At 33.7% G+C, this 27,568-nt stretch overlaps 3 protein-coding genes across 6 annotated transcripts; 1 reads left to right on the plus strand and 2 right to left on the minus strand.

The window, feature by feature from the left end:
• Nucleotides 1–4,797: 4,797 nt before the first annotated feature.
• LOC104099010 (probable aspartyl protease At4g16563) lies at nucleotides 4,798–6,243 on the plus strand. Its single transcript, XM_009605877.4, has one exon. It carries the CDS (start codon nucleotides 4,798–4,800, stop codon nucleotides 6,241–6,243), a length of 1,446 nt encoding a protein of 481 aa, XP_009604172.2.
• A 2,080-nt stretch (nucleotides 6,244–8,323) lies between these two features.
• LOC104099000 (ras-related protein RABF2a) lies at nucleotides 8,324–13,082 on the minus strand. The gene is made up of 7 exons (XM_009605865.4): nucleotides 12,824–13,082; nucleotides 12,233–12,310; nucleotides 11,954–12,121; nucleotides 11,794–11,842; nucleotides 11,387–11,460; nucleotides 9,694–9,787; nucleotides 8,324–8,630 (listed from the first exon to the last, which is right to left on the minus strand). Exons 1-7 carry the CDS (start codon nucleotides 12,860–12,862, stop codon nucleotides 8,530–8,532), a joined length of 603 nt encoding a protein of 200 aa, XP_009604160.1. The 5' UTR covers nucleotides 12,863–13,082; the 3' UTR covers nucleotides 8,324–8,529.
• Nucleotides 13,083–13,907: 825 nt separating this feature from the next.
• On the minus strand, nucleotides 13,908–26,735 carry LOC104098982 (uncharacterized). Of its 4 annotated transcripts, none has more exons than XM_033656898.2 (8): nucleotides 26,371–26,735; nucleotides 19,425–19,525; nucleotides 17,612–17,679; nucleotides 16,891–16,963; nucleotides 16,364–16,482; nucleotides 16,166–16,270; nucleotides 14,809–14,908; nucleotides 13,908–14,416 (listed from the first exon to the last, which is right to left on the minus strand). In XM_033656898.2, exons 2-8 carry the CDS (start codon nucleotides 19,506–19,508, stop codon nucleotides 14,240–14,242), a joined length of 726 nt encoding a protein of 241 aa, XP_033512789.1. In that variant the 5' UTR covers nucleotides 19,509–19,525; nucleotides 26,371–26,735; the 3' UTR covers nucleotides 13,908–14,239. The 4 variants fall into 4 exon arrangements, with proteins under 4 accessions (XP_033512789.1, XP_009604139.1, XP_009604151.1 ...); XM_009605844.4 differs by having other exon boundaries at nucleotides 19,425–19,529; XM_009605856.4 differs by having other exon boundaries at nucleotides 16,364–16,473; nucleotides 19,425–19,529; nucleotides 26,371–26,734.
• Nucleotides 26,736–27,568: the final 833 nt, after the last annotated feature.

A 27,568-nucleotide genomic window follows, 5' to 3' on the forward strand; every position in this document is an offset into this window, starting at 1 on the left:
CTACGAGTTTAAACATAAACTAACTAAACTAAAGAAATTCAACCCATACCCTAAAAGTTCGATTCACAAGAACAAATTAATTTATTCTACAATTATAAATTAATTATATCTTTTTTAGTTAATTCAAGATAATTATTTTTTCCTAATTACACCAATTTATATCCTAAAAGTTCAATTCATATCCAAAAGGTCCAATTCATATCTTAAAAGTTCAATTCATATCCTAAAAGTTCAATTCACAAGAACAAATCCTAAAAACTAAAATTTCAATTCATATCCTACGAGTTTAAACATAAACTAACTAAACTAAAGAAATTCAACCCATACCCTAAACTAAACTAATTCATAAATAATTGACTAATTAATAAAACTAATTAGTTAATAAAACCAATTAACAAAACTAATTAAAACAAGACCTAAACCCTAATCCTCAATAAAATGCAATGTTCAAATAATTGAAACACTAATCAATTGAAACTAATTCATAACTAATTAACAAAAGCTAAAAATAATAAATAAATGGGTTGTAATTCAAACCTAGAATTTTTAGGAGATGGAGAAGGAGATCGAGGGGCGGCAGTGGCAGCGGCAGCGGCGACGACGACGGCGCGGCGACGGCGAGGGTGAGGGCTGGACGGCGAGGGGGAGGGCTGGGAGAAGGATAGACGATGAGGGGGAGGGCTGGGAGAAAGAGAGAGGGGAATGAAGGTTTAGAGTGACGAAGAGGGAAAAATTTCAGAGAAATGGGGGTTTTTTCCGTTTTTCACTTCTCTGATTTTAGAATTACCGACCAAAGTTGGTCGGTAATTTTGGTCGGTACATTAAGTGATGACCGTTTGACCAAAAACCGACCAACTTTGGTCGGTTTTTTTTAAAAAAATTTAAATTCTTTAACCGACCAACGTTGGTCGGTAATTTTAAATGTAAATTCTTAAATATTATAAAATATTTTAAATAATAAAATAATTATTAAAATTTAAAAAATTGAATCTAGATTACCGATCAACGTTGGTCGATAATCCAAAATTTTCTTGTCTGACCAGCTATTGACCAATTTACCGACCAACGTTAGTCGGTATTTTATTTTTAAAAAATGTAAATATTTTTTCCCCAGTTTGCGTCCAACCTGAACGGTTTTTGGTCGCATTTTTTGACCGACCAACGTTGGTCGGAAATAGTTGGTCGATTTTTAGCAGATTTTTAGTAGTGAAAGTTGGGTCGGGCAGGGCAAAGCCTTAATGGGGTAGGTCAAGGCGGCTCAAAACAATTTCATAGAAAATCTTAGATTGGATAGGGCAGGTAACGGGTTTTAGCTTTATTAAAAAGGTCGAAAATTTATAAAAACTTGAATAGAATCTTGCAAAATAAAATAAAAAAGTTAAAAAAAATGAAGGAGAGTATAAATAGGGCATGGCAGCGCAGAACTTAATAGGGCAAACTTGAAAAATGCTAAATAGGGCAGGGCAGATCAAAAGCTTAGCATGTCACAACTTGCCATGCCCTGCCCTACCCAATTGCCATTCCTAAGTGAATGTGGAATGTAAGGTAAACTCCCTCCATCCAAACAGGTAAGAACTTGGGGTTCATTTGGATGGTGATATACGGATTTAAGAGGAGATTTCAGAACATAAAACTGTAAAATGACATTAAATGTAATCTCAAATGAAATAAAAATTAGAGGCGGAGATGAACCTCTATTCTAGTTTGTATTTGTTATTCCGTTTTGGGTTTCAAATCTAAATTTTCTTAGGTATGAAAATCCAAAAACTTAAGCTTATGAATTTAAAATACATAGGGCTAATTCTTCCATCCAGACGAGCCCTATTGAATTTGTAAGACTAGAGGTATGCGAGTTTGCGCCAATGCTAAAATTTTCGAATCTTTTCATGTTATATTATAATTTGTATAATTAACATTAAAAAAGTTGTTATAGATGATATAAAATAGCATCAGTAGTAATAATTCAATACTAATTTGCTTTTGGCTGACCTATAGCTGCATATCCAAATAATTATGTTAAATTTTATAATGCAAAGTGACAAAAATCTAATGTATTTTAAAATAGACATGTTCTATCTTGTTAGACAAGAACAAGTGCAGTCAGTTACATAACCTTAACTTTGATTCTCCAATTTCCAATAGTTCATGTCATTTTCCAATATCCCAAATTTACTATAAAAAGCGCAGCCACCTTTTTATTTAACAAATATTAGAAAGTACAATTCATTGTATAAACCATATTCATGAAAGTGACTAACTCATTATTTAATCAAAATTAGTATAAAGCAGTGAATTCAGTGGCGTTTTTCTACAAATAGAAAAAGGTATACTGCATAGTTAATAATATATATGTCCTTCTAATTCCTTTTTTCTTTTTCTTTTTGTTTTCAAATTTTATTGAAAAATACTACCTAACCCCTTACCTTTTCAAGTTTTGTGTGTTTGCCCCATGTAGTCAGGTCTTGGGCATTTAGCCCACTTGTTATTCTAGAATCTAGAACATTCAGTACGTACATTACAGATCAATATCTTAAATAGTTGGGAATTTTGACATAAGCATGATATTCTCAAACAAATGCTCATTTCTCTTATAAGTAGAGTGATGAAAGCATGGTTCACCTATTATCATAGAGATTACAACTTCCTCCCCCAATAATTATAATAAACCTTATACACACACTAATACAAGGAGAGAACTAAATTGTAGTACAATAAAACTTACACCATTATTTAGGAAATTATAACTCAAAATCTCAATAAACTTGAGATCTTAACATTCAACTCAAATACGGCCTCACTGGCCAATCTAAAATGTTCTATTAGTACTTTGAATATAGCTGAGATGAGAAATAAAGAAATAATAATTTCTTACAATAAGGTTTTTGCCCTATAATTTTGTTATTGTAGCTAGTGAGCTAGGAAGCTAATGATAAAAATTTCCAAATTATAGGTGTGTTAAGTGCTTTATTCTGACTGTATGAGTGTGAAGTGCAAAAGCGGAATATTAAAATAAAAAAGATGAAAGAAGAAGAGATGATGACAAGATGGCGTAGTTTAAGGAATTTAGCATTATATCCACATCAGATCAAACTTGCTGCATTATCATCTGTCTAGAAGGTACTTTGATTTATGGCCTCTTTGTTTTCAAATATAGAATAAAACAAAATCAAGACTGGTAACTTAGTGGCCACTTTCTCTAATTCATGATCATTTGAGAATCATGCCTTCTACTTTTTCGTCATAATATATTTTGTTTTTTCTTCATTGTTTATTCCATGGTAGATTTTGATGCATGTCTCATGTTAAAACAGTTTAAGATCGTTTGGTGCCAGCTAATTTAAGGCTTGTTTTCTTATGTGTCTTTTATGTTCTTTTGTTTCTTTTTCCCTTGCCTTTTTTTGTGCGCAAACCAGGTGATGAGGGTGCAGTGGTAGAGCCTTGATGCATGTTAATTGAAATATGGTGACATTTCCTTTTAAGACTGTTCTCTGATTTCAACTCGAATAACTTTCCTTGCATCAAGTATTTGATAATGAAATCTTAACCAAAGAAAAAAAAACCAATTATACGTACTAAAATCTATCTTTTGAGTTGAACATATTAAAATTCTTAGCAATATCCCAATTTTGAAGACCCGCATTGTTGTATAGACATTTTGCCGAGTCTCATATTGGGACCGCAATCCCCTTGGTCAGGGGCAGATATAGGGGTGGAAGTGGGTTCGTCCGTGATGGGTCCATCTCATTCAAAAGCAAAAGTAATAGACATGTGCCTTAGAAAAAATATTTAGCTGAGAATTTCTTTGGATTGTTAGCCAACTTTGTTGAATTGTCAACATTGAAGAAAAAGAAAGAAAAGTGTGTGCAAATTGTCAAATATATAACTAGTAACTTATAACTTATGCTTTGAACAGTGATAAAAATAGCACGTGCTTCCGTGGGTTCAACTGACCGACCCCAGAACTAGCCAGCCTTCATACTACTAATTAGTCTCAACGAGAAACCGTTTTAACGTTGTAATCTAACTTGCTAGTTACTACATTCTGTGAATTCGTGCACCTACTTTTAAAATTCATAACTACAATTGTTAGAAAAGTGGTCCAAATCTTATATAAATCTCTGTCAGATGCGCAACTTCTTGCGTCATCATCTGCAAGTATGAATTAGCAAAACGATTTGTTAATAGCACTCCTAGCATTTTTTGTGTGCATTTCCACGTGCACTGCTCGTGCCAACCACTCGTCCATCTAATTTGCTTTCACAAGGCAGCCTCTAGACTCAAACATGATATCCTCTTCACTTTATTAACAATTAATGAACTGTCCTAAATAAAAATGATACTTGATAGAAATAAAATAACAGCACGCCTAACAATTTTTTAATACATTGGTACGTACGGAATCGATCCATTCAGGTAATGCCGCCTATTATCCCTTTCTAGAATGAGTATAAGCCATGCAAAGCTTAGTCATAATTTTCACTGCCGCAAACATCTGAAGAAAGAAAACAAATATTGAACTTAAAATATTTGTGGAACGTCAAGAATCCGCTGTACACTTTCTTCTTTTCTTTCCTAACACGAAAATATTGAACTACTATAAGTCTATAAATTAACCAAAAAGACAAAAAGACAAAAAATAAAATAAAGAATCATTCTTCACCATGCAACATCTGTTAGCGCAAAAAAGCCTAAGTAGAAGTTCAGAAAACCCTAATTTCCACCATTAACACTAGAATTGGCTATAAATACCAGTTTTCCTTTGCCTTATTTCATGTGAAGAAATCATTTTTAAGGAAAATGACAACACCTTTCTGCTTCTTAATTTTCTCTTTTCTTTCTAGTGCATTGGTTCATTTTAACCAATGCTATGCTAAGGAAAAAATCCCTTCTTCTTCCTTGGTGTTAAGTTTAAGTCGTTCGAAAAATAGCCTTTCGATTCCTAAGTCTTCGTATAACTTAGTGAAAAAAATCTCAGAAACGTTGGACGGCGTAATTGAGCCATTAAGAGAAGTGAGAGATGGTTATTTGATAACTTTGAATTTGGGAACACCCCCACAAATTATCCAGGTTTATATGGATACAGGGAGTGACCTTACTTGGGTACCTTGTGGAAACTTATCCTTTGATTGTATAGATTGTGATGACTATAAGAATCACAAGCTAATGTCAAGCTTCTCTCCTTCATTTTCATCTTCTTCCTCTAGGGATTTTTGTGATAGTCACTATTGTATTAATATCCATAGCTCTGATAACCCTTTCGATCAATGCACAGTCGCCGGATGCTCTTTAAGTAGCCTACTTAAGGGCACTTGCTCAAGGCCATGTCCTTCTTTTGCTTACACTTATGGTGAAGGTGTTGTAACTGGAACCCTAACTAAGGATACCCTAAGAGTACACTCAAACCCTAATTCTAATATTAGAGAAGTCCAAAAGTTTGTATTTGGATGTGTTGGAACAACTTATAGAGAGCCTATTGGGATTGTAGGGTTTGGGAAAGGACTACTTTCTTTACCTTCTCAATTAGGGTTTCTTCAAAAAGGTTTTTCACATTGCTTCTTGCCTTTCAAGTTTGCAAATAATCCTAATATGTCTAGCCCTCTAGTTGTGGGTGAACAAGCCATTTTTTCTAAAGAAAATTTTCAATTTACTCCTATGTTGAAAAGCTCTATGTACCCTAACTTCTATTACATTGGCCTAGAGGCTATAACTGTGGGGAATGGTGGTGCCACTACACAAGTACCCTTAGCCTTGAGAGAATTTGATTCTTTAGGTAATGGTGGAATGTTGATTGATTCTGGAACCACTTACACACACCTACCCGAGCCATTCTACTCGAATCTTCTCACCACCTTTCAATCATCAATAAATTACACACGAGCAAAGGAAGTCGAGGCACAAACAGGATTTGATCTTTGTTATAGACTCCCATGCCCTAATAACAACATTAATACTCTAGTTACCGATGATTTTCCTTTAATTACGTTCCATTTCTTGAACAATGTGAGCCTTATTTTGCCCAATGGGAATAACTTCTATGCCATGGGTGCACCAAGAAACTCAACGGTGGTGAAATGCTTCTTGTTCCAAAGCATGGAAGATTCTAAAGAGGGGCCAGCTGGGATTTTTGGATGCTTCCAACAGCAAAATGTGGAAGTTGTGTATGACTTGGAGAAGGAAAGGATTGGGTTTCAAAACACTGATTGTGCCTCAACTGCAGCTTCTCAAGGACTTCACAAGAAATAAATAATGAAATTTTTTGATTTTCGATCTGCTACCTGCTTTTGTCCAAAAAGACTATATATGGAACTAGCTAGTTGCTTGGAAATAAAGAAGCATGCATATTGAAATTAAATGTATCTTCTTGTTCTTGTTCTTTTAAGAAAAGAATTAGTTCACATGATTTTTTTTTCACGGGGAAATGATGATTTTTAATAATTTTAGATGTAACTAGTGATTGTATTCCTGCAAAGATGGGATATCAAAATCTAGGATCCTTATAATCACTGTAAGATTTGCTTCAGTTTTATAACTTGGCAATGATGATAAATAATAAGTATAAGATTATGTGTGTCACATGATAGAAAACGATTGATGTGATCCTCTTATATTAAGGAGATTCAAACACTATTATAGCTCTTGTAAATATCAAAGACATCTTGTTTTGGCTTTAAACGGTTATTAAGAAGGAAATTATTAAAAGTAGATCTCTTAGCCTTTCACAGGACAATGACGAACGAATATCTTTTTGTTATGGAATAGAACAGATATTGTAAAGTCACATTGAGAAGAGTAAAACGGAGGCTAGTACAATTTGTTTGTATCGTGTTATTATTGGAACTTTCTTTGATTTTCGGCGATTTTGAGGTTGTATTCTGATATAATCTTTTTAGAATTTCCAGCTTTCCATTTTCATAAGGTTTGTTCTTAATCTTAACTTAATCAGTCTCTTTAGCGTAGTTGGTGCTATTCTATTATTTCAGTGAAAGTGATTAATATTATGCATATAATAGAAAAGGATTCACATAATCCAAAACAAACAGTGGTTGTCGAGTTCTAGAATTCAGATTGATTAGCTCAACAATATCGATTACTGATAGCTGACTGATGGTTGCTCCAATACAACGACTGTTACCCTTCAATCGAACCAACAACAACTATTATTCCAATCCCAAGTTACTAACTAATGGCCTGAATACTAAATAGTGATACGAGGTTGGTGTATATGTGATTAGTGTAGTCAAGATGAGGACAGCTCGACCAAGTGATATCATCGATAATGGCAGATTTACGGGCCCATTTGGCCATAAAATAAAATAAAAAATTCTTTTTTCCGAATTTTTTTTCACTTTTTTTTCGGAAGGAGTGTTTGGCCATAAAAATTTCAAATTTCACCTGAAGTTAAATTTCGAATTTTTTTTGGAATTTGAAAAACTCCAAAAAATTATTTTTCAAAATTCACTTCACTCACAAAAATTCAAAAACAGCTCCAAATTATATTTATGTCTAAACACAAATCTAATTTTCAAATACCATTTTCAACTTTGAAAAAAAGATTCACTTTTTTCGGAATTTCACAATTGTTATGTCCAAACGCCTGATCACCAACAGGATTCACCACAGTGAGACATGCAGTAAACTGCTTTGCCGTAGACAGGTGAAACCAGAAAATGAAAGAAAAAACTAACTTCTTGTTTGACAGCTCGTTTTTAACAATTTTTAATCTTTCATAGTGGCCAGACTAGGGTCAGTAAGAATTAAGAAAGTTGGTACGGGAAGACATCTCTTGGGATCTAAGTTTGATTTTGTGGCACTAGCTTTGGCACCAGATCAAAGGTCAGCTTTCTTTTCCAGTTTTTGTACATGAAATAGTTTTCCACTGAGTAAGCTAGTCTTCGAAACGATAACTTACCCCAAGTCATTTCCTCCAAAAAAAGATGCTCGTCCACAAGAGGACTCAAACTATAGCTAGTATTTTACCAACCAAAACTATAGTTTAACGTAATATGCACCGACTTGAGCAATTACTCTACTTGCTATATATTACAGCTACTATTTGGAAACCATTATATATATACTATTACAGGAGTTGTAAATTAGCTTCATCTTGTACTACACGTGGGCGACCCAACTAATGATCCTAATCTCATTAGCTATGTTGCGTGGACTCTCTAAAATGATGCCGCACCCGTGTCGGATCCTCCAAAAATACATTATTTTTGGAGGATCCGACACGGGTTCGGCATCATTTTGGAGAGTCCGAGCAACATAGCTCATTAGAATTGGAACCCATAAGAAAGAGCACATATTATTATATATTGTTAAATAGCATACTGAAGCATGTCATATATATATATATAGAGAGAGAATCTCATTACATAAGGAGGATTCATAGAAAAGAGCCGATCATCTTGAAGAATTTTTCATGAAATATCTGTACAATGATGGACAAATGGCACAACAAACTCTTAACAATCAGCACAAACACATTAAACAAAAAACAGCATTGTAGTGAGAAGCACTAACAGACATTTAAGAGCAACAAGAAGCACTAGCCGGTGTTTGAGCAGGCCTATCCATAAGAACCATCCCAGATGGATTTTGTGTTGGCTGAAGCCGAGGCAGTCTCTTTGCTGCAAGTGAATAAACAGTTTAAGAACTATTCAGATTGATAAAAATCACAAGTCCCCTGTTATATGCACAAGTCGAACACAAAACAAAATTCAACTTGGACAGAGATATTTAATAGGTAAGATCAACCACCCACTACGCCTTGGAAGTTCCAAAGTGTATTTGTCATTGGGAGTTTTGGTTCATTGTATTAAAATCTGGATATGTAGTATCATATAAACGTGTCTGTTCTTAAATCAAACAGAGATTTGTTACCAATAATATACTCAACCTGTATTAAATCACTTTTTACACTCTAGTATTTGCGTTTATCATCATATTTGAATAAAAATAATTAGTGTAATATTGTTAATTATATTTTTTAATATATCAAATTAAGAACATCACTAAGAGGAAGAGGAAGATTTAGATATACTGGAATACTAACTAAAAGAAATATGAGATTTACTAAAATATGGATGAATGAATAACACTGTGCTCTCCAGAAAGTAACTCTTCTCATAACTAAATAAAATACTATAAACATTAGTAAAAACAAATGAGAGATAATAGGTAAGAGGTGATTAACTAAACAACTTTAAAGGCATTTTGTTACTTCTTTTATATGTATTGCTGCAACATGTATTATTACTCCGCATCAGCATGTCAATTGCAACATAAACAATACAAGGTTTCTAATAAGTGGACGAACATGGCACCCGAACATAGTATTATTAATTGTTTCCAATGAACACATCTAACTAATCTAAAGATCCAATAACTGAAAATTACTAAAAACACATTTTACAAGCATTATCCATTGACTTCCTCATCATAAACAATTGTCTAGACCAATTAATAATTTATTTTTCCTCTACTTTATTAAAATGTATCAAAGTAATTACTCAATTTTGTTCCCAGTAACGTCATGTCATACAAAATGCATATAAGTAGTGGTTCAAAACCGATAGCACGCGATAATGATATGCATAGCCAACAAGAGCAGAACATTGACTTCATACGCAAATGACCTCTTACCACAAAAGCTGGCAGCCCATAACACAGAAAATGAATGCAAGTATTTACCTATTTCATAGAAAATGTCATTAACATTAGATGCAGTTTTTGCAGATGTTTCCATGAAGAAAAGGCCATTCTCCTGTGCATATGTTTGTGCTTCCTGAAACAGCATTAGTAACGTATCAGTAATGATGCTTTTCCAGTGAAAAAACTGTTATTTAGAATATCAATTCCGATATAATGCTAATGCCTTGAGAACTTTGAGATCTTGTGGATGGTGTATTTAAGTAAGTGAATAGATAGACTAAAACTCATAGAGACAGATTTATATTTGTAAAATGGGTCATAGGCAACAAGAATTGACATTCAGTAACCAATTGAATTTTGGACCATGATGCTATCTTTAACTACCAACCCAGTTTATAAGAAAAATTCAAAATGTGTGGTTTAATGTTTTCTACAGAAACATCTAAATTGCAAGTTTCACAAACTCACAGGTTTTCTGCCATATAGAACCTCTTTTCTCATAGCTGGGTCAGAGGACCTGTATATGAGTTTAGGCCCCAAGGAAGTGGCCTAACAGTAGAGGAACTGGAGTAACAATCTTGGAACCAAGGTTCCGTATCCAACCGAAAGAACACTAGGTAAGTCTTCTCATTTGTCAAAACCTTACAGTTTGGAGTTACTCGATGACTACGCTGGTAGTAGGCAGCCGATAAACTAATCGAGGTGCACAAGCTAGCCTTGATCCCACCGTTATCAATAACTACAGTTGAGGTTTTGAATACTGATTATCCATTTCACTTTGTTTGAAACCATTTCATTCCAAGATTCAATCATATAGGCTCTCCAACAGAATAATTTTTCTATATTTTCTACTGATGTACAAATATCACCACTATTAAGAAATGGAAACTGTATGAGTGCCTGTTAGGGAATTTTCTTGATCTAGATTTAATGGGAGCCACTAATCCTATTTTGGCAACAACATTTTTATTTTCTTTAATGTGTTTGGGGTGGGGTGTTTCCAAGCGTGATCCAAAGTGGCATAATCTGGACGTGTTTCCTCCAGTGTGCATCATTGTATATTTGGACAGCACCCAGATCAAACTTAGTCCAAAAAGATGTGAAGCCAAAGTTTGAAGGATTAAGCTCACCTATTCTAATTTTCTTTTGAGAAGTCTAATTTTCCACAAAACCCGTAATTAGCTTTGTTACTCTCTCTGTTTCCAGTTCCCACCCTGCCAGCACTTTCTTTGTGCTGATGAATAATTGTTACCTTTCTCAAAATTAAAGATTGCTCATTAAATTTTTTCAAACAATTCCAACATTACTGAGAAAGAGAGAGAGGAAGAGAGAGAGAAAGAGAGAGAGAGAGAGAGAGAGAGAGATACCAATTTTTTTCAATAAAAAAGCAACCCAAGAAAAGGAAGAAAAAAAAAAAAAGAAACACAACAGCGTAGACCAAGAATGATGGTTTAAGCACTGTCTAGGCAGTAACATGAGGTTGAGAAAAGAGCACTGAAGAACACCTCCATACCGTAGGGTATCCGGTATAACCTTGCAAACCTTGAATAACTGGTCATGTCGGCCATGTAGTTGAAACTATCATTCACGCAATTCTTAAAAACTTGGGCAAATAACAACATCATGTGTAAATTGACACCCATATCTCCGGCTAATCTTTTGGTGGTGCTTTTGCACATTACTATCGATGGTATGGAAAGCAGTGTTGAGTCATAGGTACGAAAACACTAACCTCTGCAGCCACTTTTCTTGCATCTAACAAATCTGCCTTATTTCCGGCAAGTGCCATCACCATATTTGGATTACCTGGGGCGTAGTTTGAGGAAGAGAAAAGTAAGATACATGAAAAGACAATACGTTATACTGAAAAAACACTGCTGCATGCATCATCCCCATTCTGGCTTCATTGTGTGACAATGTTCAACTTTCGCCTCACCCATATGTGAAGCACTAAGTCCAATCGATCCCCTCCTATTACACACTAATTGATTGTTTCAGCATTTTTGCCATAAGATTCTACCTTACTCCTAATCATACATCACCAAGTATTTCAGACATACTAATTTAAGTTAGGATATTTCGATACAGCCTTACAGGAATAAAGTCAGACAAGGATGCAACTTAAGATGTCACAGGTACCTTGTGCCTGAAGCTCCTGAACCCACTTTTTTGCCCTATCAAATGATGCCTATAAATAAAGAATTAAGAAACTAAGTTAACAAGTTCACATGCTAGCAAATATTTTCAGAGCAGCACCGAGTAATTATAACGAATAGTTGGAATCAGGTGAGAGAGTTACTTGATTTGTGATATCATAAACAATTATAGCAGCTGCAGCTCCTCTATAATACATTGGAGCAAGACTGTGGTATCTCTCTTGGCCTGCTGTGTCCCATATTTCAAATTTTACAGTAGCATCATTTACTGCTACTGTTTGGGAGAAAAATGCTGCACCAATAGTTGATTCCTACACATAACATAACCTGAGTTAAATCGAAAGGTCCAAATATAAAATAGGAAACGCAGAACTAGACTCGATTTTACAGCTCACATATCAAATGGTAAACCAAGAACCTACCTGAAATTCAATAAATTGTCCTTTAACAAAACGCAGAACTAGACTAGATTTTCCAGCTCCAACATCTCCAAGAAGCACCTACAACCAAAAAACACTTCATTACCTTATCCAAACTTCAGTACAACCGCAAAAGGCATAAAAGATATCATAATAGCTACAATGGAAAAAATACATAACCAGGTTTACTATGAAAACATAGCATTAACAAATGAATAATAAGCAAGTGAAAAATCAAATTGAGCATATTACTGTACAAACTAATTCTAACCATAACCAATTTTATTATGACAACATAGCATCAGCAAATAGTAACCAACATGAATAATAAACTTACTGGCAAAGCACAAAAATAAAGAGAAATACCATATTTAAACTTTACAGATAAGGAAACAAGGAGCAATAGAAATCCAAATTGAAGAACTTTTCGTGATCAAACCCAAAAAAAAAAAAAAAAAATTTCTAAGGCAAGAATCAAAATTCTGAAGAACTAAAAAAGACCCAGATCATATAAGCCAAAAAGAAGGAATCTTTATGGAATTAAAGCTGAACCCATAACGAAAAATTGATAAAATCAAAGATGAGAGAACAAACCAATTTGGCGTTCATATTCTTGTTTCCACTGGTTGCCATAGTTGTTAATTGATCGAAATTTGCAAAAGAGAAGTGATTATTTGGTCGTGATTGAGATTTTTGTGGTTGTTCGATTAGGGTTCTGATTAGAATTAGGACTTGAAAGAAGGAAGAGGAAGAAGAGAGGTTGACGTCAAGAAATAGCAAAAAAAGGGACACTCAACCAAAGTTCCTCTCTCTTGTTGATGATGAGAAGATTCCTTTATTTTTATCTGGAATTTTCCAACTCTTTTTTTCCTATTAACTTATTAATTTGGACTTGGAATTTTCTATCAATAAGAAAATAATGCAAATTGTGCCAGTTATTTTTCCACCGTCCAGTCCCCCTTCCCCTATGTAAAATAATCTAAAAAGAAAAGATTTTTGTGTGGTGCATATCTTTTAGGTTAAACTTTAATTTGGTCTCTAATGTTTCTTTATTGTTTCAGATTGAACTGACGGTCCAATATTCAGTATATTCATACTGTTTTGGTGGTCCCTTCAGGTACATCCAATAAAAAAAATATAGGCTTGGTGAAAAGTTTTCTGTTTTTTTTTTCTAAGTTAGTCAGTATGGACTCATGGAGATTGGAGTATTTGAGTTGAAATGTTGAACTATAAATCTTCCCTCTAACTTGGCTTAATTTGTCATAACACAAGATTTAACTGAAGAAATGAAATATTATCTTTATGAATTGTTATGAACAAGTTAGACCTTCTAATCGATGAAGGAAAACATGAAAAAATATTAAATATGTATTATTTTCTTTACACTCACCAAAAAAATACCATAGAATTACGTGACAATTTAAACTTTTCAAACTTGTATCTTTTATACTTGTTTTTTAAATTGGGGTGGAATTAAATTACAAAGTCGAGGGAGATGCATGTAATTTAACCCAGGACCTTTCCTTTCTTCTTTTTTTTGTGTGTGTTTTTTTTTTTTTTTTTTTGGGGGGGGGGGGGGGGGGAGGATGTAATAAGACGCCGCGACTACCTACCAGTTTGACTTCTGTTGGAACCTTCCCAGTTTTAGCGTCGGCTCTTGACTAACAACAAGCAGTAATTAGGAGAAAACCAACTAAAAATAATACTCCTTAACAATCAGTATTATATCAACAAGCATATTGAAACTCTTTTAAAAAAGTAAAGGAGAGGGGAATGCAGGTGTTATGCTCACTTCACCTTCAGCATCTAAAGAATAGTATAACCTCCGAACATTTCCACATCCTCCCACACCCCCCCCCCCCCCCCCAAAAAAAAACTCCCCCAAAATAACTTTAACTTTGTTAAACTAAAATTACAGATAGCATTTTACTGATAAGGTTCCTCTGGTACTATACAAGGTAACAAAAAAACCAAGCATTTTGTCAAATCTCCACTAACAAAGGGCGACTGCTAAGTTACTCGAATAAGTAATACAACCATGACAAAGACTAATGTCATCACAAAGATCAAAAGCCATTGGAAGCATGTAGTCTTGAAGCTTCGGGAATACACATCCATAGCCCTGGAAGTTGCATGCCCTGTACTTGCTAGGCTATGCTCAACTGCTTTCTCAGTTGAATCAAGTATCTGCATCCACATTATATGTGACAACAACTAAGAGGCCAATATACACAAAGTGACCAAGTTTAATAAGAGACAAAAGGAAAACATTATAACTGGACAAGATAACTCAGAATCCAAGTGAATCCAAACAGATTGAACACTGAAGTATTCCATTTCTTATTTCACACAGAACTAGTAAAGAATCATCAAACATGTAGTAATGCCAGAGTTAAGACTAATAAATAAATGTTGTGTGCCAGAAAAGATGGTATCAGCTACCAAATAGTCTCAATTGCCTCCTTCAGGCAAAATAGTTTATATGATTTTGAGACGGCAAAATCATCTCAAAGCAAAAATTGCTGAGATAGTTCCCAACAATTTAAGCAGGGTGGAAAGAAATGGAGTATAAAACTTACTTTCTCAGTGTTTTTGATGGATTGATTCATCACGAGACTACTCTCTTTGAGCTGCCGTGCTAAAACAACCATTTCATCAGTCAAGTCCTCCTGAAGTTTCCTGCAAAAGATGAGAATATCTGATAATTGATCAGGACTCTCCCTAACTACCCTCACCCCTCTCCAGAGAAAAGAAAAGCTGCACAAATAAGTGATTAATTTCTCTTGTAACTTTTCTCCTACAACGGAAGAAAACTGGACAAACATATACGTAGCAGCAAAATGCAGCTGTAAGTCTATTATCTGCCTCCATTCACAAAAGCATATTGAGAATCAGACTAATTTAGTAAATGCTAATTTCAACCTTTCAACTAGCTTTGTTAGTATGTTATCAATAAAACATATATAAAACTTATGGAATATAATCTTCTAATTGCAACGCCCTTTCTTTTTAGCATTAACTCAATGAAAGAAGCATTAAAGCTCCTTCCTATGATGTTGATCAAGCCAGATTTCAGAGCAGCCCCCACCTTTAATGAAAGGCAATTGTCAAACCATCAGTCTGAAGACTCCAACTATAGTTTAAGCAAAAGGTGTTGGAGCTTGATAGGCTCTATAGTGCATTGATCATTTATTTATTTACTTATTGTGATAGAAATGTGTGTGTCAAACAGTGCGTACTGCGAGTGTGGGCATTTCATGTGGATTCTTAAAAATACACTATAAATTAGCAAAAAAAGACTGCCTGTGTAGCCAAGTCCATCAAACATAACTGGGAATTGGGGTGCATATAACCTCAGAGCTAAGATTAGTTTAGTATGTCAAATTGATGCAATTTCAGAACACTCAAAGCACAAAAAGAAATTCTAAAACTTACACAAATGAAGATTAACAGTTAGCTAAAAGATACTTCTCTTCAGCTCAATCAATTTGAAATGCTACCTTAACTAGAATGTCAAAACTGCCAACCTACATCATCTAAGAGAACTTCAGAAAGGCAAGCTGTTACCCATACAGCATATACCTGATAGGCCAACAAAGTGAAAGAATTGTATGTAGCTCATAAAGGCTTACTCGGTGTGCTCCATCTCTTCTACTTAGTAAATAAAAGAGAGAAAAAAAAAGAAATGGAGTATCCTAAAAGAAAGGATTATCATGCTTCCTTTATACAGGGACTTTTCTGGTTATATTTTATAGCATATCAACTATTTTTTCTAATAAGTAAAGAAGAGCACATACCCACTGTCACTTTTAATCACATGGAAAGCTGCTTCTTTACAGGAACAAACACACACCAGAAATCCCTTGGTGGAACAGATGCCAACACATAAAAACTGTCTATAAGTATCAATACGGAAAAGAAGTACAGATAGAGCACCTGTGCTTCTCAATATGTGTCCATGCAGCATCATCCAGTTTGACTGCAGCTGATTGACCAGAATCAATGGAGTCTCGAGATCTCTCCTCATTGTTTGAATGGACCCTGTTTCACTCAAAAAGAAAATCACGTTCAAGCGAGATAATGATAAATGGCACATTACAATGGCTATAAGTGACAAAAGAGCCATGCAGGTACCCGACTCTTCTTCTCAGTCCTTCAGAAGCAGAACTCACACTGTCTTCTGCTTTGGGAGTTCCGCTGCTCGAAGTCTCAGCCACAGGTTCCTCAGGTGTTTGCACATCAGACTGGATTTGCTTAAACGACAATAGCAGATCATTGATATGTTAATCATACAAATAGAAGCAAAAACATTTACGACAGACTACTTGCGTATGACTATACAAGTTGATCTAATATAAGTTGAAAGATAGACTCCAGAAGAGAAGATTGAACCACGTTCAAAGACATCAATAGAACGGAGTTCTGGAAACAACAGTAGCAGTAAGGCCAAAAGAATGGTGAAGTCTGAAATGCTGAGTACTATGGACTAACAATGCAAATAATGCACTAAACTTCAGTGACAGCCTATTGATAAAAAAAATGCCAGCTCTTTCATATTCCGTAAAAAACAGTAAAATACCTCCATATGATATGTTTTCGTATAAGAAAGCAAGGTGAATCGGAATGATAAATCACAAAAAATGAAACTAGCTTGCGCATACCATGGGCATAGCTAACTTGGCAGCAATGACTTCAATGTTCTCTGCATATTCGTTCACCTTGGCTTTTGAAACTCTGTTTTGGGAAACAACATGAAAATTGAACGCAAATCAGGAAAAAAGCATCTGGTAACTTAAAAAAAAATAAGAGACCACTAAGAATATATACCCCGGCAAGCAAAGTTAATAAACATTTAAAACATTCTCCTGGTGCAGTAGATTAAGAAAAAGTAAAGTTATCTGTGGAATGACCAGGGATGCATGAAAGGAATTATTGTCCTCCTGTGGTATGGCACTGCACACCACCAAATGGTCAGCACAAAGATTACTAATCCCATCATCATGACTTCCAGTGTCACAGTACTAGGCTATTAGCCATGCTCAGGATGCAGATTTTTCATTATAGGCAGGATATTTGTCCACGGACTCAAAAATATAACTGTAATATGTCCAACTTTGGAGAAGTGTAGGAGTTGAGAGTGAAAGAGGGTGATTTTCCTTTTATTCGATCCTGAGAAGGTTTCCAATTTATTACTTAGGTAGAGTGAAATGACTAGGCAGCATACATTTAAATTTAAACGATAACTCCAACTAAAGAAACAGAACGCAGGGACTTTATTAAAAAAATCACCGAAGGTAAGGAAGGCAAAAGTGCTGGAAATTTGTGTAGCAACATGTAATTTTATTCAAATTATATAATTGGAAAAGAATAAAGCATATAGACCTTGGTAATCCGTCTGAATTCCTCTCTTCAGCCACCTGCTCCAGCAGTTCACGCAAAGTAGCAACATACTGTGAAAGATGTAACAAACAGAAATAATAAATGCATATCCCTGTTGAAAGAAAAATCGAGATGACAAAAATTGCACAATTCCCTACATTAGCAATTGCCTATGCCATGATTTTCTGAAAAGCTTTTCATAGAAACAACCTATGTCACAGTTTGCAGCTGCGTGCACGTAGAATTATTAACTTTCACAAATAACAACTATGTCAGAGAATATACAACTGAAAGGGAAAAGATCAGATTCCTGAAACAAATAGTATCTACCCGAGACATCAAAAAATCAGTTTGATGCATGTTAATTCCGAAGATTTGGGGAGACAAGGAGGTATTACTATGACTCTCTATCTCTTATCCTATATCAGATTTTTTTTTAAAAACAGTAGATGGATGAGTCATCCTAAGCCATGTTTATCCTGGATATCGTGATATTGCAGTATTACTAATCTTAATCACCATGTCGAGATCAGAAAAAAGTACTTTTGCTCCAAACAAAATTTTTTACAGGTAAAATGTGTTGAAGGCATGCAAGTGGGGTGCAACATTGTATACAAAATTTGTATGCAAAGTCTGCGTACATCTTACCCTCACCAAACCCCACTTGTGGGAACTCACTGGGTTTGTTGTTGTTGTTGTTGTTGTTAAAGTCCGAAAAGATGTATACTTAGAGAAGGCAAGTATTTTATACCAGTGCACTCCAGTCCAAATACTGAACCCCTAGAACACTATGACTGGACTACTCTCTTACCAACACTAACTAAAATAGGAGGAAGTACATTTAACAAGCGGACAGAGTTAACCATTAGTCCTCTCTGTCCATCAAATGCACAATGGTTCATCTCTTTCCAAACGGTCCATATAAAATTACTTGAGGAAAGACCCACTTAATCAGTAGCATTATGCCTTTATCTGATATTAACCCAAAGTAGGATGAAAATACATAGCCTTTTTTAAGGATGAATTCATATGGGGATTGGACAATGGAAATCCCCGTCATCCTCCATTGTCTTAGTGAATCAACAGAGCTACTAGTTCACTCGAAGCTGCCCAAATATTTAAAGCTTCCAAAATACAAAGAAGACATACTTTTAAATGCTCACAGCCCCCACAGATAATATGAGCTCCATTAAATAGCACAATTTTTTAAATTCTTAAAAACCTCGAGCAAAATAATCAACAAGATGAAGAGAATTTTTTTTTTAAAAAAAACAAAAGCATATAGCTACTGAACTATTGTTAGTCAAAGAAACCTATTAGGTTCTTTTACACAAGCCTAGTGTTTCAAAGTAAGTTTCTTAAAGCATATCATCAAAGTCACAGAAATAAGCCTCTTAATAGCTCAGGAAAACAAGATGACCAAACATCCTTTTTGTGCATTTATAACATGTGATTCAGGTCTAAAAACACTTTTCCAAATGAGATAACCAGATGTACCCACACTCAAAGACCAAAACATGAAATTAATTACAAAAATCCATATTAGAGTATAGGCATGTCATAGTGATCAGAAAGTTTAAATCTTTAAGGACTAGAATCATCTGTACAAGAATATAATATCTTAATATATATCTAAAAAGAAGAAAAAAACAGCACAATGGAATCAATGATATGATAAACTCATCATATTCACGACCAGTCTCACATAAATGCAACAAAAAGCACCCAAGCTATTTCGAAGAATGAAAAGAAAAATGAGAAAATGCAACCATCATTACTTTATAAAGAATCGAACTTGCATGATATATGCACTTACATGTATAAGCTTTGCTTGATTTTGCTGTTGTGGTGCAGTTACAAGTAATCTCTTCAAGTTCACTTCGGTTTTGCTCAACCCCATGACACCCCTCTAAAATACTTTCTGCCAATAGAATCAAGAAAGTCAATCTTCCAGACCCCATCCGTTATCTAGTGAAAAATGTACAACAATATGCCAACTTTCTACTCATCACAGCAGATTTCTTTTTTATATATATAATTTTCATGGTCTAGCTCTATCACACACTTCTAGACATATTCTTCAAATGTTAAAATTACGAACTAAAAAGAAGTGTACATAGTCCTAGTTAAGAAGTTCCTCTTTTTCCCACTTCAATTGCCCAAATAATCACATATTCATGTATTTCTAATTCGAAACAAAGTAATAACTGAAACAGATAACTATAATCAACTCCAGTACATTACAAATGCACAATGGGTCAACAAAATGAAGAAGAACCCACTTGAATGCATATTATAATCAACTCCACTAATTAGTCAATCCAATCGCACAGAGAAAACAGAAAACCAAGAAAACATTTATAGAACTCAGTTGGATTTCGTATAAATTGTGTCTTATTCGTTAACACCCATTTGGATTTCGTAATAGATTTTGTTCATTTCACTCCCAAATCTAATGTTCGCGACGAAAAAGAAACAGAAACAAAAAAAAAAAAAAAAAAGAGAGGGAGAAACCTTACAATTTTGTATTATGGATCAAACGATAAAGATTCAAAATCTTGGTAATTCGGATAATTCACGATCTCCTATCTTCTTTAATATACTACTTCTTATAAGCCAGAATAAGCACACACCAGATACTCAGATGAAGCTCAGTCAGAGGCGGAGTCAGGATTTCAAATTTATGGGTTCGGGGATTCTAATTGTTTTAAGTTACTGGGTTCCAAATTAATAATTTATACTATATTCAATGAATTTTTTAAGACAAATACATGGTTCGAACCAAAGCTACTGGGTTCGGCCGAACCTGCACGGGGAACTCTAGCTCCGCCCCTGAGCTCAGTTTAGAAAGAAAATCAACTAATTACATATGTTCGTCAACATAGTGAAGAGCTACTACATATAATCACATCTAGATATGTGAGCTAATGGCGCAAATTGTATTAATGAACACTAGTATCTAATGGGAGGAAATGAAAAAAAAAAAAAAAAAAGGAGAGAGACCTCATCTTTCAACATATGGAGCAAGGTGGTTTTGCCAGCACTATCGAGGCCCAAAAACAAGATCTTAGCCTCCTGCCGTAAGCCTAGCGTTGCAAGAATTCAATAGAACTAAATCTAATCTACCAAGAACATCCTTCAGATCTGAAAGAGTCCAAGAGAAAGCCCAATATGGCAGTGGGAAAAAATAAAAAATAGCCAGATTTACAACTGGTATTTAAAAAATAGCCACAGTTTCAAAAGCAATCGAAATTTAGCCACTTTTTCATGTAAATATAAAATCTGAACAAAAACACCCCTAAAAATCCGAAAATATTCCAGCATAATATGCTGGAATTCGAATTTTTTACATATGAGCTTCCAGCATAATGTGCTGAAATTTTATAATGTGTTGGAGTTCCAACATATTATGCAGTAAATTTATATGCAGGAGCTCCATAATCCCGCATATTATGTTGAAACTTTCCATGTGCTGGAGTTCCAACATAATATGCTGGAAGATTATACATAGGAGCTCCATAATCCCGCATATTATGCTGGAACTATCCGTGTTTCAGCAAAACACTTTTATTTTTTAATAACTTTGCAAACACTGGCTATTTTTTATTACTAGTCCGAAAACTAGCTAGCTCGTGCTATTTTCACTAATATTGAATTATGAGGGAAGAGAAAAGGGCCGGGGCTATTGGGTCCTTTGGGTTCCATCCGATTTTTTCCACAATTGAGAAATATATAGTTTTAGTCCAAAAAATAATAGTGGATAAAATGCATATTTATTATATATATATATATATATATATATATATATATATATATATATATATATATATATATATACACACACACACACACACACTATATTAAAAGCACGAAGCCCCTTAGCGAAATGTTGTTCGCCTTTTTTACCTTTTAAAAACTGATTTCACATTGGATAAAATTGTAATTTTAACTGTTTTCCTAATATTTAGGACTTCTAAATCAAATAAAATTTAGTAATTAAATTTTTCCTTTTTTGAACTAGGTAAGAAGTCCTAATATTTAGAACTTTAAATGAGTAATATTACTTTTCCATGTTTAGATTTTGTTGAAGTTGTAAAAGTATGTACAACGACAAATATATTACCAAGCACACTATTATCATGGATAGTGGGTGCAAAGTTTATACGTAGAATAGTGGCTAATACCTTAAAAACTTATCCCATTTTCAAAATCAACTAAAAATTTGTTATTTAATTATTGCTTTGAACCATGTAAAAAAATTTAAACATGAATTTAAAATCAATTAATATTTTAATTTTCTAATATAAATCATTATTTATTTAGAGAAGATGTAACATAATTGTAATCTATAAATTCTAGACGTAAAATAACGGGTAATACTTTAGAGAGTTATCCTTTTTTGAAATTAATTAAAATATTATTTATTAAATCATTCCTTATTTGTACTGTGTAAGAAATCTTAATATAGGACTTTAAAATTATTTAATATTTTAATTATCTAATATAAATTAATTATTTATTTGGATAATATAACAATAACAACAACAATAACGACCCAGTAAAATCCCACTAGTGAGGTCTTGGGAGGGTAGCGTGTACGCAGACCTTACCCCTACCTCGAGGAGTAGAGAGGTTGTTTCTGAAAGACTATTTGGATAATATAACATAGTTGTAATTCTTTACATGTTACCTTTGAACTATATATATATGAACCATAATACATTTGCATATCAAATTTGGGCTACTTTTAACCCAAACAATATTTTTATATAATTTTATATAATATTTAAATATAACATTCAATAATTAAAATAAATAACAATATTTAAAAATATAAAAGATATAAAAGAGATTATAAAAAAGAGAGGCCAGAAAAGTAGTTGGCCAGAGTCAATAACATTAATTATTCTGCATACAAAGAATCAAAAGTAAAATATGATCAAATCTATTTTTTTATCCTTTTGAACATAGAATTCATAGTATAAAGTTATAATTATATTTAAATGTTTAAACTATGAGATAAAAATTTTAAGAATTTGAATCAATAAAAAATAAATTATTTTCTTTATATTGAGAATAAATAACTAAGTATCTAAATTATATAACTAACTAGTAAAAGAATCCTATTTAATTCTTTTTCAAATTTATCATACGATAAAAATAAATTTTCAAGTTGACAAACTCTTAATTAGGGTACATAAATTTATTTCCATAGAAAGAGCATTGGTAGTGAAAGCAATTAAAAAACAATTATAATATAGTATAAGGGTCAGATTGGTAAAATGCAAACTTGAAATAATAAAGATAAAATAGTAAAAGATTTGTTGTATTCTATTTGAATTGTCATATATTTAACTTTTTCTCTTTTTTCATTTATTCCAGCAAATGAGAGGTCCATTTTTTTCATATATTAATTATTTGTTGTAAATTAATAACTAAACGTTAGTCAATTTTAGATTTTATATTGTCATGTATCAAATTTTTAAGAGCTATAAACTAAACTTCTTATTAACAAAACTTTAAAAGATCAAAAGATTAAATTTCTTGATATATATTATTTATCAAATCTTTAAATAATAGTGGTAAAAATATATTTGTATTATTTATTTTCAGTATTAGATCATTAAATATCAACAATTTTCTTAAATATTCTCATAAAAGTCCTCAAAATCACAACAAGGCATTTGCAGAATTTAATGGGACATGATTACTTCCTTTATTGAGCTATAGCTTAATAAGATCAACCTTCATTATTTTTAGGAACTTACAATTTTATTTTTTTACTTTTATAACTCAAACACATTATTTGATACTCACTCTGGTCCACTTTAATTGATGTTTTGGCTATTTTTTTGTGGTCCACAATATTTAATTGTTTTGGGTATCAAGAAGGAATTAACATCTTTTTTCCAAAGTTGCCCTTGGAGTAAAGAGCCTGGGAATATTTGTTATATTTGCAATGAATAAATTAAGGTTAATATGGTCAACTTCATTGTTAATTAATGCTAAAAGGTGAATTTCCTTAATATGTGTGTAAACAACAAAAAAATTAATTAAAGTGGACCGGAGGGAGTAATAACTATGTGATTTTTTGAAATTATTTACTTATCAATATGGCTACACGCGCAAAGCGCATGTCCTAACCTTAGCGAAATGTTGTTCGCATTTTTTTACCCTTTAAAATAGAGTTTACACTTGACAAAATCATCATTTAAATTTTCTCCTAATATTTAGGAGTTTTCAATCAACTGAAACTTTGAACTGCTATATAGGAAGTCCTAATACTTAGGATATTAAAATTAACTAATTTTTTACCTTATATAAATCAAAATATTCACTTATTCTTATATTGACGTAGACCTACAAATTACGAACATACATATACGACTTTGATAAGAATTTCAAAGTTCCAATTTGATGTGCACTTCTTTTCTAATATTTAAATATTTAAATTATTGTATATCTGTAAAACTATATATTATTTTCTCAAACAATATACTTCTATCGTTAAATATTTAATGTGTAGTCCATATTTTGATTACCTATAACTTTTAATATATTCTGACGGTATATAAGATAATTTTAAATTATAGTAAAAATAGATAGGTAGATTTGGACCTTCCTATTTTTTGACACGTAGGGTGTGTTTGGTATGAATGAAAATATTTTTCAATTTTCTCATGTTTAGTTGGCTTAAATATTTTGGAAAATATTTTCCTCGTGAACTCATTTTCCTCCAATTGGAGGAAAATATTTTCCCTATCAAGAGAAGAGAAAATATTTTCCAAAATTCTTTTTCAACCTTGTCACAAAGTTAAGGTCAAGCCACGCGAACATGCACTTGAGTTTGGGATTATGTGTCGCAGTTGTGCCACGGAAACCGTACCCACAACCATTACATTTATTTATTAATTAAAATGCGCCTAAAGCAACTAGCGATTATATGTCATTATCTCTTACAAATCCGAGACAATTATTTTGTTTGTTTTTCACTCTTTTGTTTTTTTGGAACGAGTCTTGAAGTGATTCGCGACTTGCCTCACTCCCCCTCACAATTGTTATTTCCACTCTTTTATTCCTTTTATGCAATGGACCTTGGATATACCGCAAGCCCATATCTCCTACTCGCAATACTTTTTCAGTGGGCTTAAACTTCCATTTGAGCCCAAACCAACTCAGCAACGCATCACAGCCACAACCCAATACTTAAATGAAATGGTCCACAAGACTTAGCTGCTAAGGTCAAGTTCAAGATCTACCAAATCTCTACCATCATAGCCATAGAGTATGAAATATGAACGAGAAATAACAACGCAAGGAATCAGACCAAACTCAAGTTGATCACATACATAGAGATACTGACTAACATTGTTATTCCATTCAAATAGGCATCATAAAACTCTAAAATTTAGATATCAATCAAGAATAAGATAAAGAATGAACCCTAACATGAATTTGAGCTTGGATTTAGCAACTTGAAACTCAAAACAACAGCAGGACACGCAAACTGGAGAGCCTCAACATCGACCTCGCTAACTCGACCGAAACTTGCGTGTTTTAATGGGTAAGGGATGCTGCGTTTTGGCAGTAGCTTTGGGAGCTGAAACAAGGAGGTTTTGGGGTGCTTTAAGGGTGTTTTTGGAGCTGTTCGGGGACCTTTTTTCAGCTGGTTCGGCAGCTGATTTGCGGCTGTTTTCAGCTGCGTTTTTGGCCTGCTTTTTGCTGCACTTTTGGAGTGGTTAATGGCTGAAACACTGGAGCTTCAAGGCTGGTTTTCAATGGATGTTTGGGGGTGTTCTTGGGTGGTTTCGGGGCTGATTTCAGGTGAGTTTACAGCTGGTTTGTGTCGGTTTAAGGTGGAGGAAGAAAGCTGTAAAAAGGGACAATTTTCGTGCTCCTGAAGCAGCTACTGCTGTTGCGTTTTTGCTGCTAGAAATTGGTGTTTTGGGTGACGTTTTGCTGAGATTTTTGGCTGCAATTTTGGACTGTTTTTTCACATTGGATTTAGGTCGTTTCCATGGGAGTTTTGGGGTGAAGACGATGAGGAATTGATGAGAAAGCAGGGGAAACTCTCAGCTGCTCTTTTGTGTTTTAGCTCTAGGCTTTTTCTAATGTCTCTCTATCCGTCCCCTCCCAGATCCGTTTTCCCCCCTCTTTATCGCTCTCTCCCTATCTGTTTTCTCCCCTCAAAATCAGCCATGTGAGGCAGCCAAAAACCACCACAAAACAGCCCATAAATCAGATTGAAATCCGCTTTAAAAATAGTCCAGACGCCATCCTTGACTTCAAGTGGATTATACAATATTTCCGTTTTACAGAAGATGCCAAATTCAAAATTAAAGGATTTGCCTAACTAAAACCAATCATTGCACGAATAGACATACTCAAACGCTTCCCTTAGATTTCGAATCCGTTCAAGCACTAAATAAACTCATGACTTGATATTGATATTTTCAATTTCCATTTAAACTGAGGATTTCAATTTCGGAACCTATTTCAAATGAACGAACACGTCCAGATATCAAAACACTTGAGCAATAAACCAATGGTATCACAAATGAAGCTCTAACAGTGATTATCAACAAATGACTTTTGTACACAGATTTATTCTAACTCTATGCACCAAAATAGTTCAACATTAATTCAAACTTGCAATTAACAGTGATGAATTTTTCCAGAGGTATAAAGGAACAATTATTGCGAATTTCAATACAATATAGCATCTAAACAACAATTACAGCATTTTGGATCGAAATTCATACCTGAACCGCAAATAAAAATCGAAAGCCAAAACAAAGGCTGAAAAACAGATGTAATGTTGAAGCTCAGCTACTGGACAACATCGTAATCAGCGGCGAGATCAGCTCCCAATCCAAGCTTCAACAGCTTTATAACCCAGAAGAAAAAGGATTTGAACTTTAAACTTCCAGGAGTTAATTCGTCTCCAAATCCTTTCCGAAATCCTTATTTTAATTAGCTTTTCAGAGATTGCTTTTGGAACTTTCAGATTGCAGAATTTATCCTCCGCTATCTCGTGTGTGCTTTTTGAGAATTTCAGATTGTGAATTGCGTGTGTATCCAGATGATAGTGAGGTGAGAATGAGCGTGTGCGGGGAAGTGCACAATTAGGAGATGTCTATTTAATCTTTAACCGTGCTTAATCAATTTTTATAAGTAGGGACGAAAATATTCTTACGCTAAATATAAGGCCATAGTGTCATAAACTTCATGAATAATGTATAAATATTAAGGATAAAGTATCTTATATTTACATATTTCGTTGTTAAACTTTAGGATATCATGATTTTAACTTCATATGTGCACACTGCAGTGTAAATATTAAAGACATGGCGTCCTTAACTTCACGTGTGTAAATGTTAAGGACATAATGTCCTTAACTTATATTTGCACCTTCTGTTGTTAAATTTTAGTACATCATGTCATTAATTTCATATGTGCAATGTAAATGTTAAGGACATGGTGACCTTAAATTCACGCTTGCAATGTAAATATTAGTGTACTTAACTTTATAAGTGTTGTGTAAATATTAAGGACATGGTATCTTTAACTTCATGAATATTGTGTAAATATTAAGGACAAAGTGTCTTGTATTTACACTTTCCGTTGTTAAATTTTAGGACATCATATCCTTAACTTCATATGTGCAGTGTAAATGTTAAGGACATAATGTTCTTAACTTGTATTTGCACCTTCTATTGTTAAATTTTAGGACCCCATATCCTTAACTTCATATGTGCAGTATAAATATTAAGGACATGGTGTCCTTAACTTCATGTGTACAATGTAAATGTTAAGGACATAGTGTCCTTAACTTTATGAGTGTTGTGTAAATATTAAGGACATGATGTCCTTAACTTCATGAATGTTGTGTAAATATTAAGGACAAAGTGCCATGTATTTGCAACTTTAGTTGTTAAATTTTAGGACATCATGTCATTA

The sequence above is a fragment of the Nicotiana tomentosiformis genome, chromosome 2 (genome assembly GCF_000390325.3).
Source record: "Nicotiana tomentosiformis chromosome 2, ASM39032v3, whole genome shotgun sequence".
Taxonomy (NCBI): domain Eukaryota; kingdom Viridiplantae; phylum Streptophyta; class Magnoliopsida; order Solanales; family Solanaceae; genus Nicotiana; species Nicotiana tomentosiformis.

Excerpts from the sequence above, each read along its gene's own strand:
- LOC104099010 (XM_009605877.4), top strand. The coding sequence starts at position 4,798 with ATGACAACACCTTTCTGCTTCTTAATTTTCTCTTTTCTTTCTAGTGCA.
- LOC104099000 (XM_009605865.4), bottom strand. The coding sequence starts at position 12,862 with ATGGCAACCAGTGGAAACAAGAATATGAACGCCAAATTG. Across the intron at positions 12,311-12,823 it reads AGAATATGAACGCCAAATTG|GTGCTTCTTGGAGATGTTGG; the intron begins GTTTGTTCTCTC and ends TTTTGGTTGTAG. Across the intron at positions 12,122-12,232 it reads GACAATTTATTGAATTTCAG|GAATCAACTATTGGTGCAGC; the intron begins GTAGGTTCTTGG and ends TGTTATGTGTAG.
- LOC104098982 (XM_033656898.2), bottom strand. The coding sequence starts at position 19,508 with ATGGGGTTGAGCAAAACCGAAGTGAACTTGAAGAGATTACTTGTAACT. Across the intron at positions 17,680-19,424 it reads ATCAAGCAAAGCTTATACAT|TATGTTGCTACTTTGCGTGA; the intron begins GTAAGTGCATAT and ends CATCTTTCACAG. Across the intron at positions 14,417-14,808 it reads CCATCAAAAACACTGAGAAA|ATACTTGATTCAACTGAGAA; the intron begins GTAAGTTTTATA and ends ATGTGGATGCAG.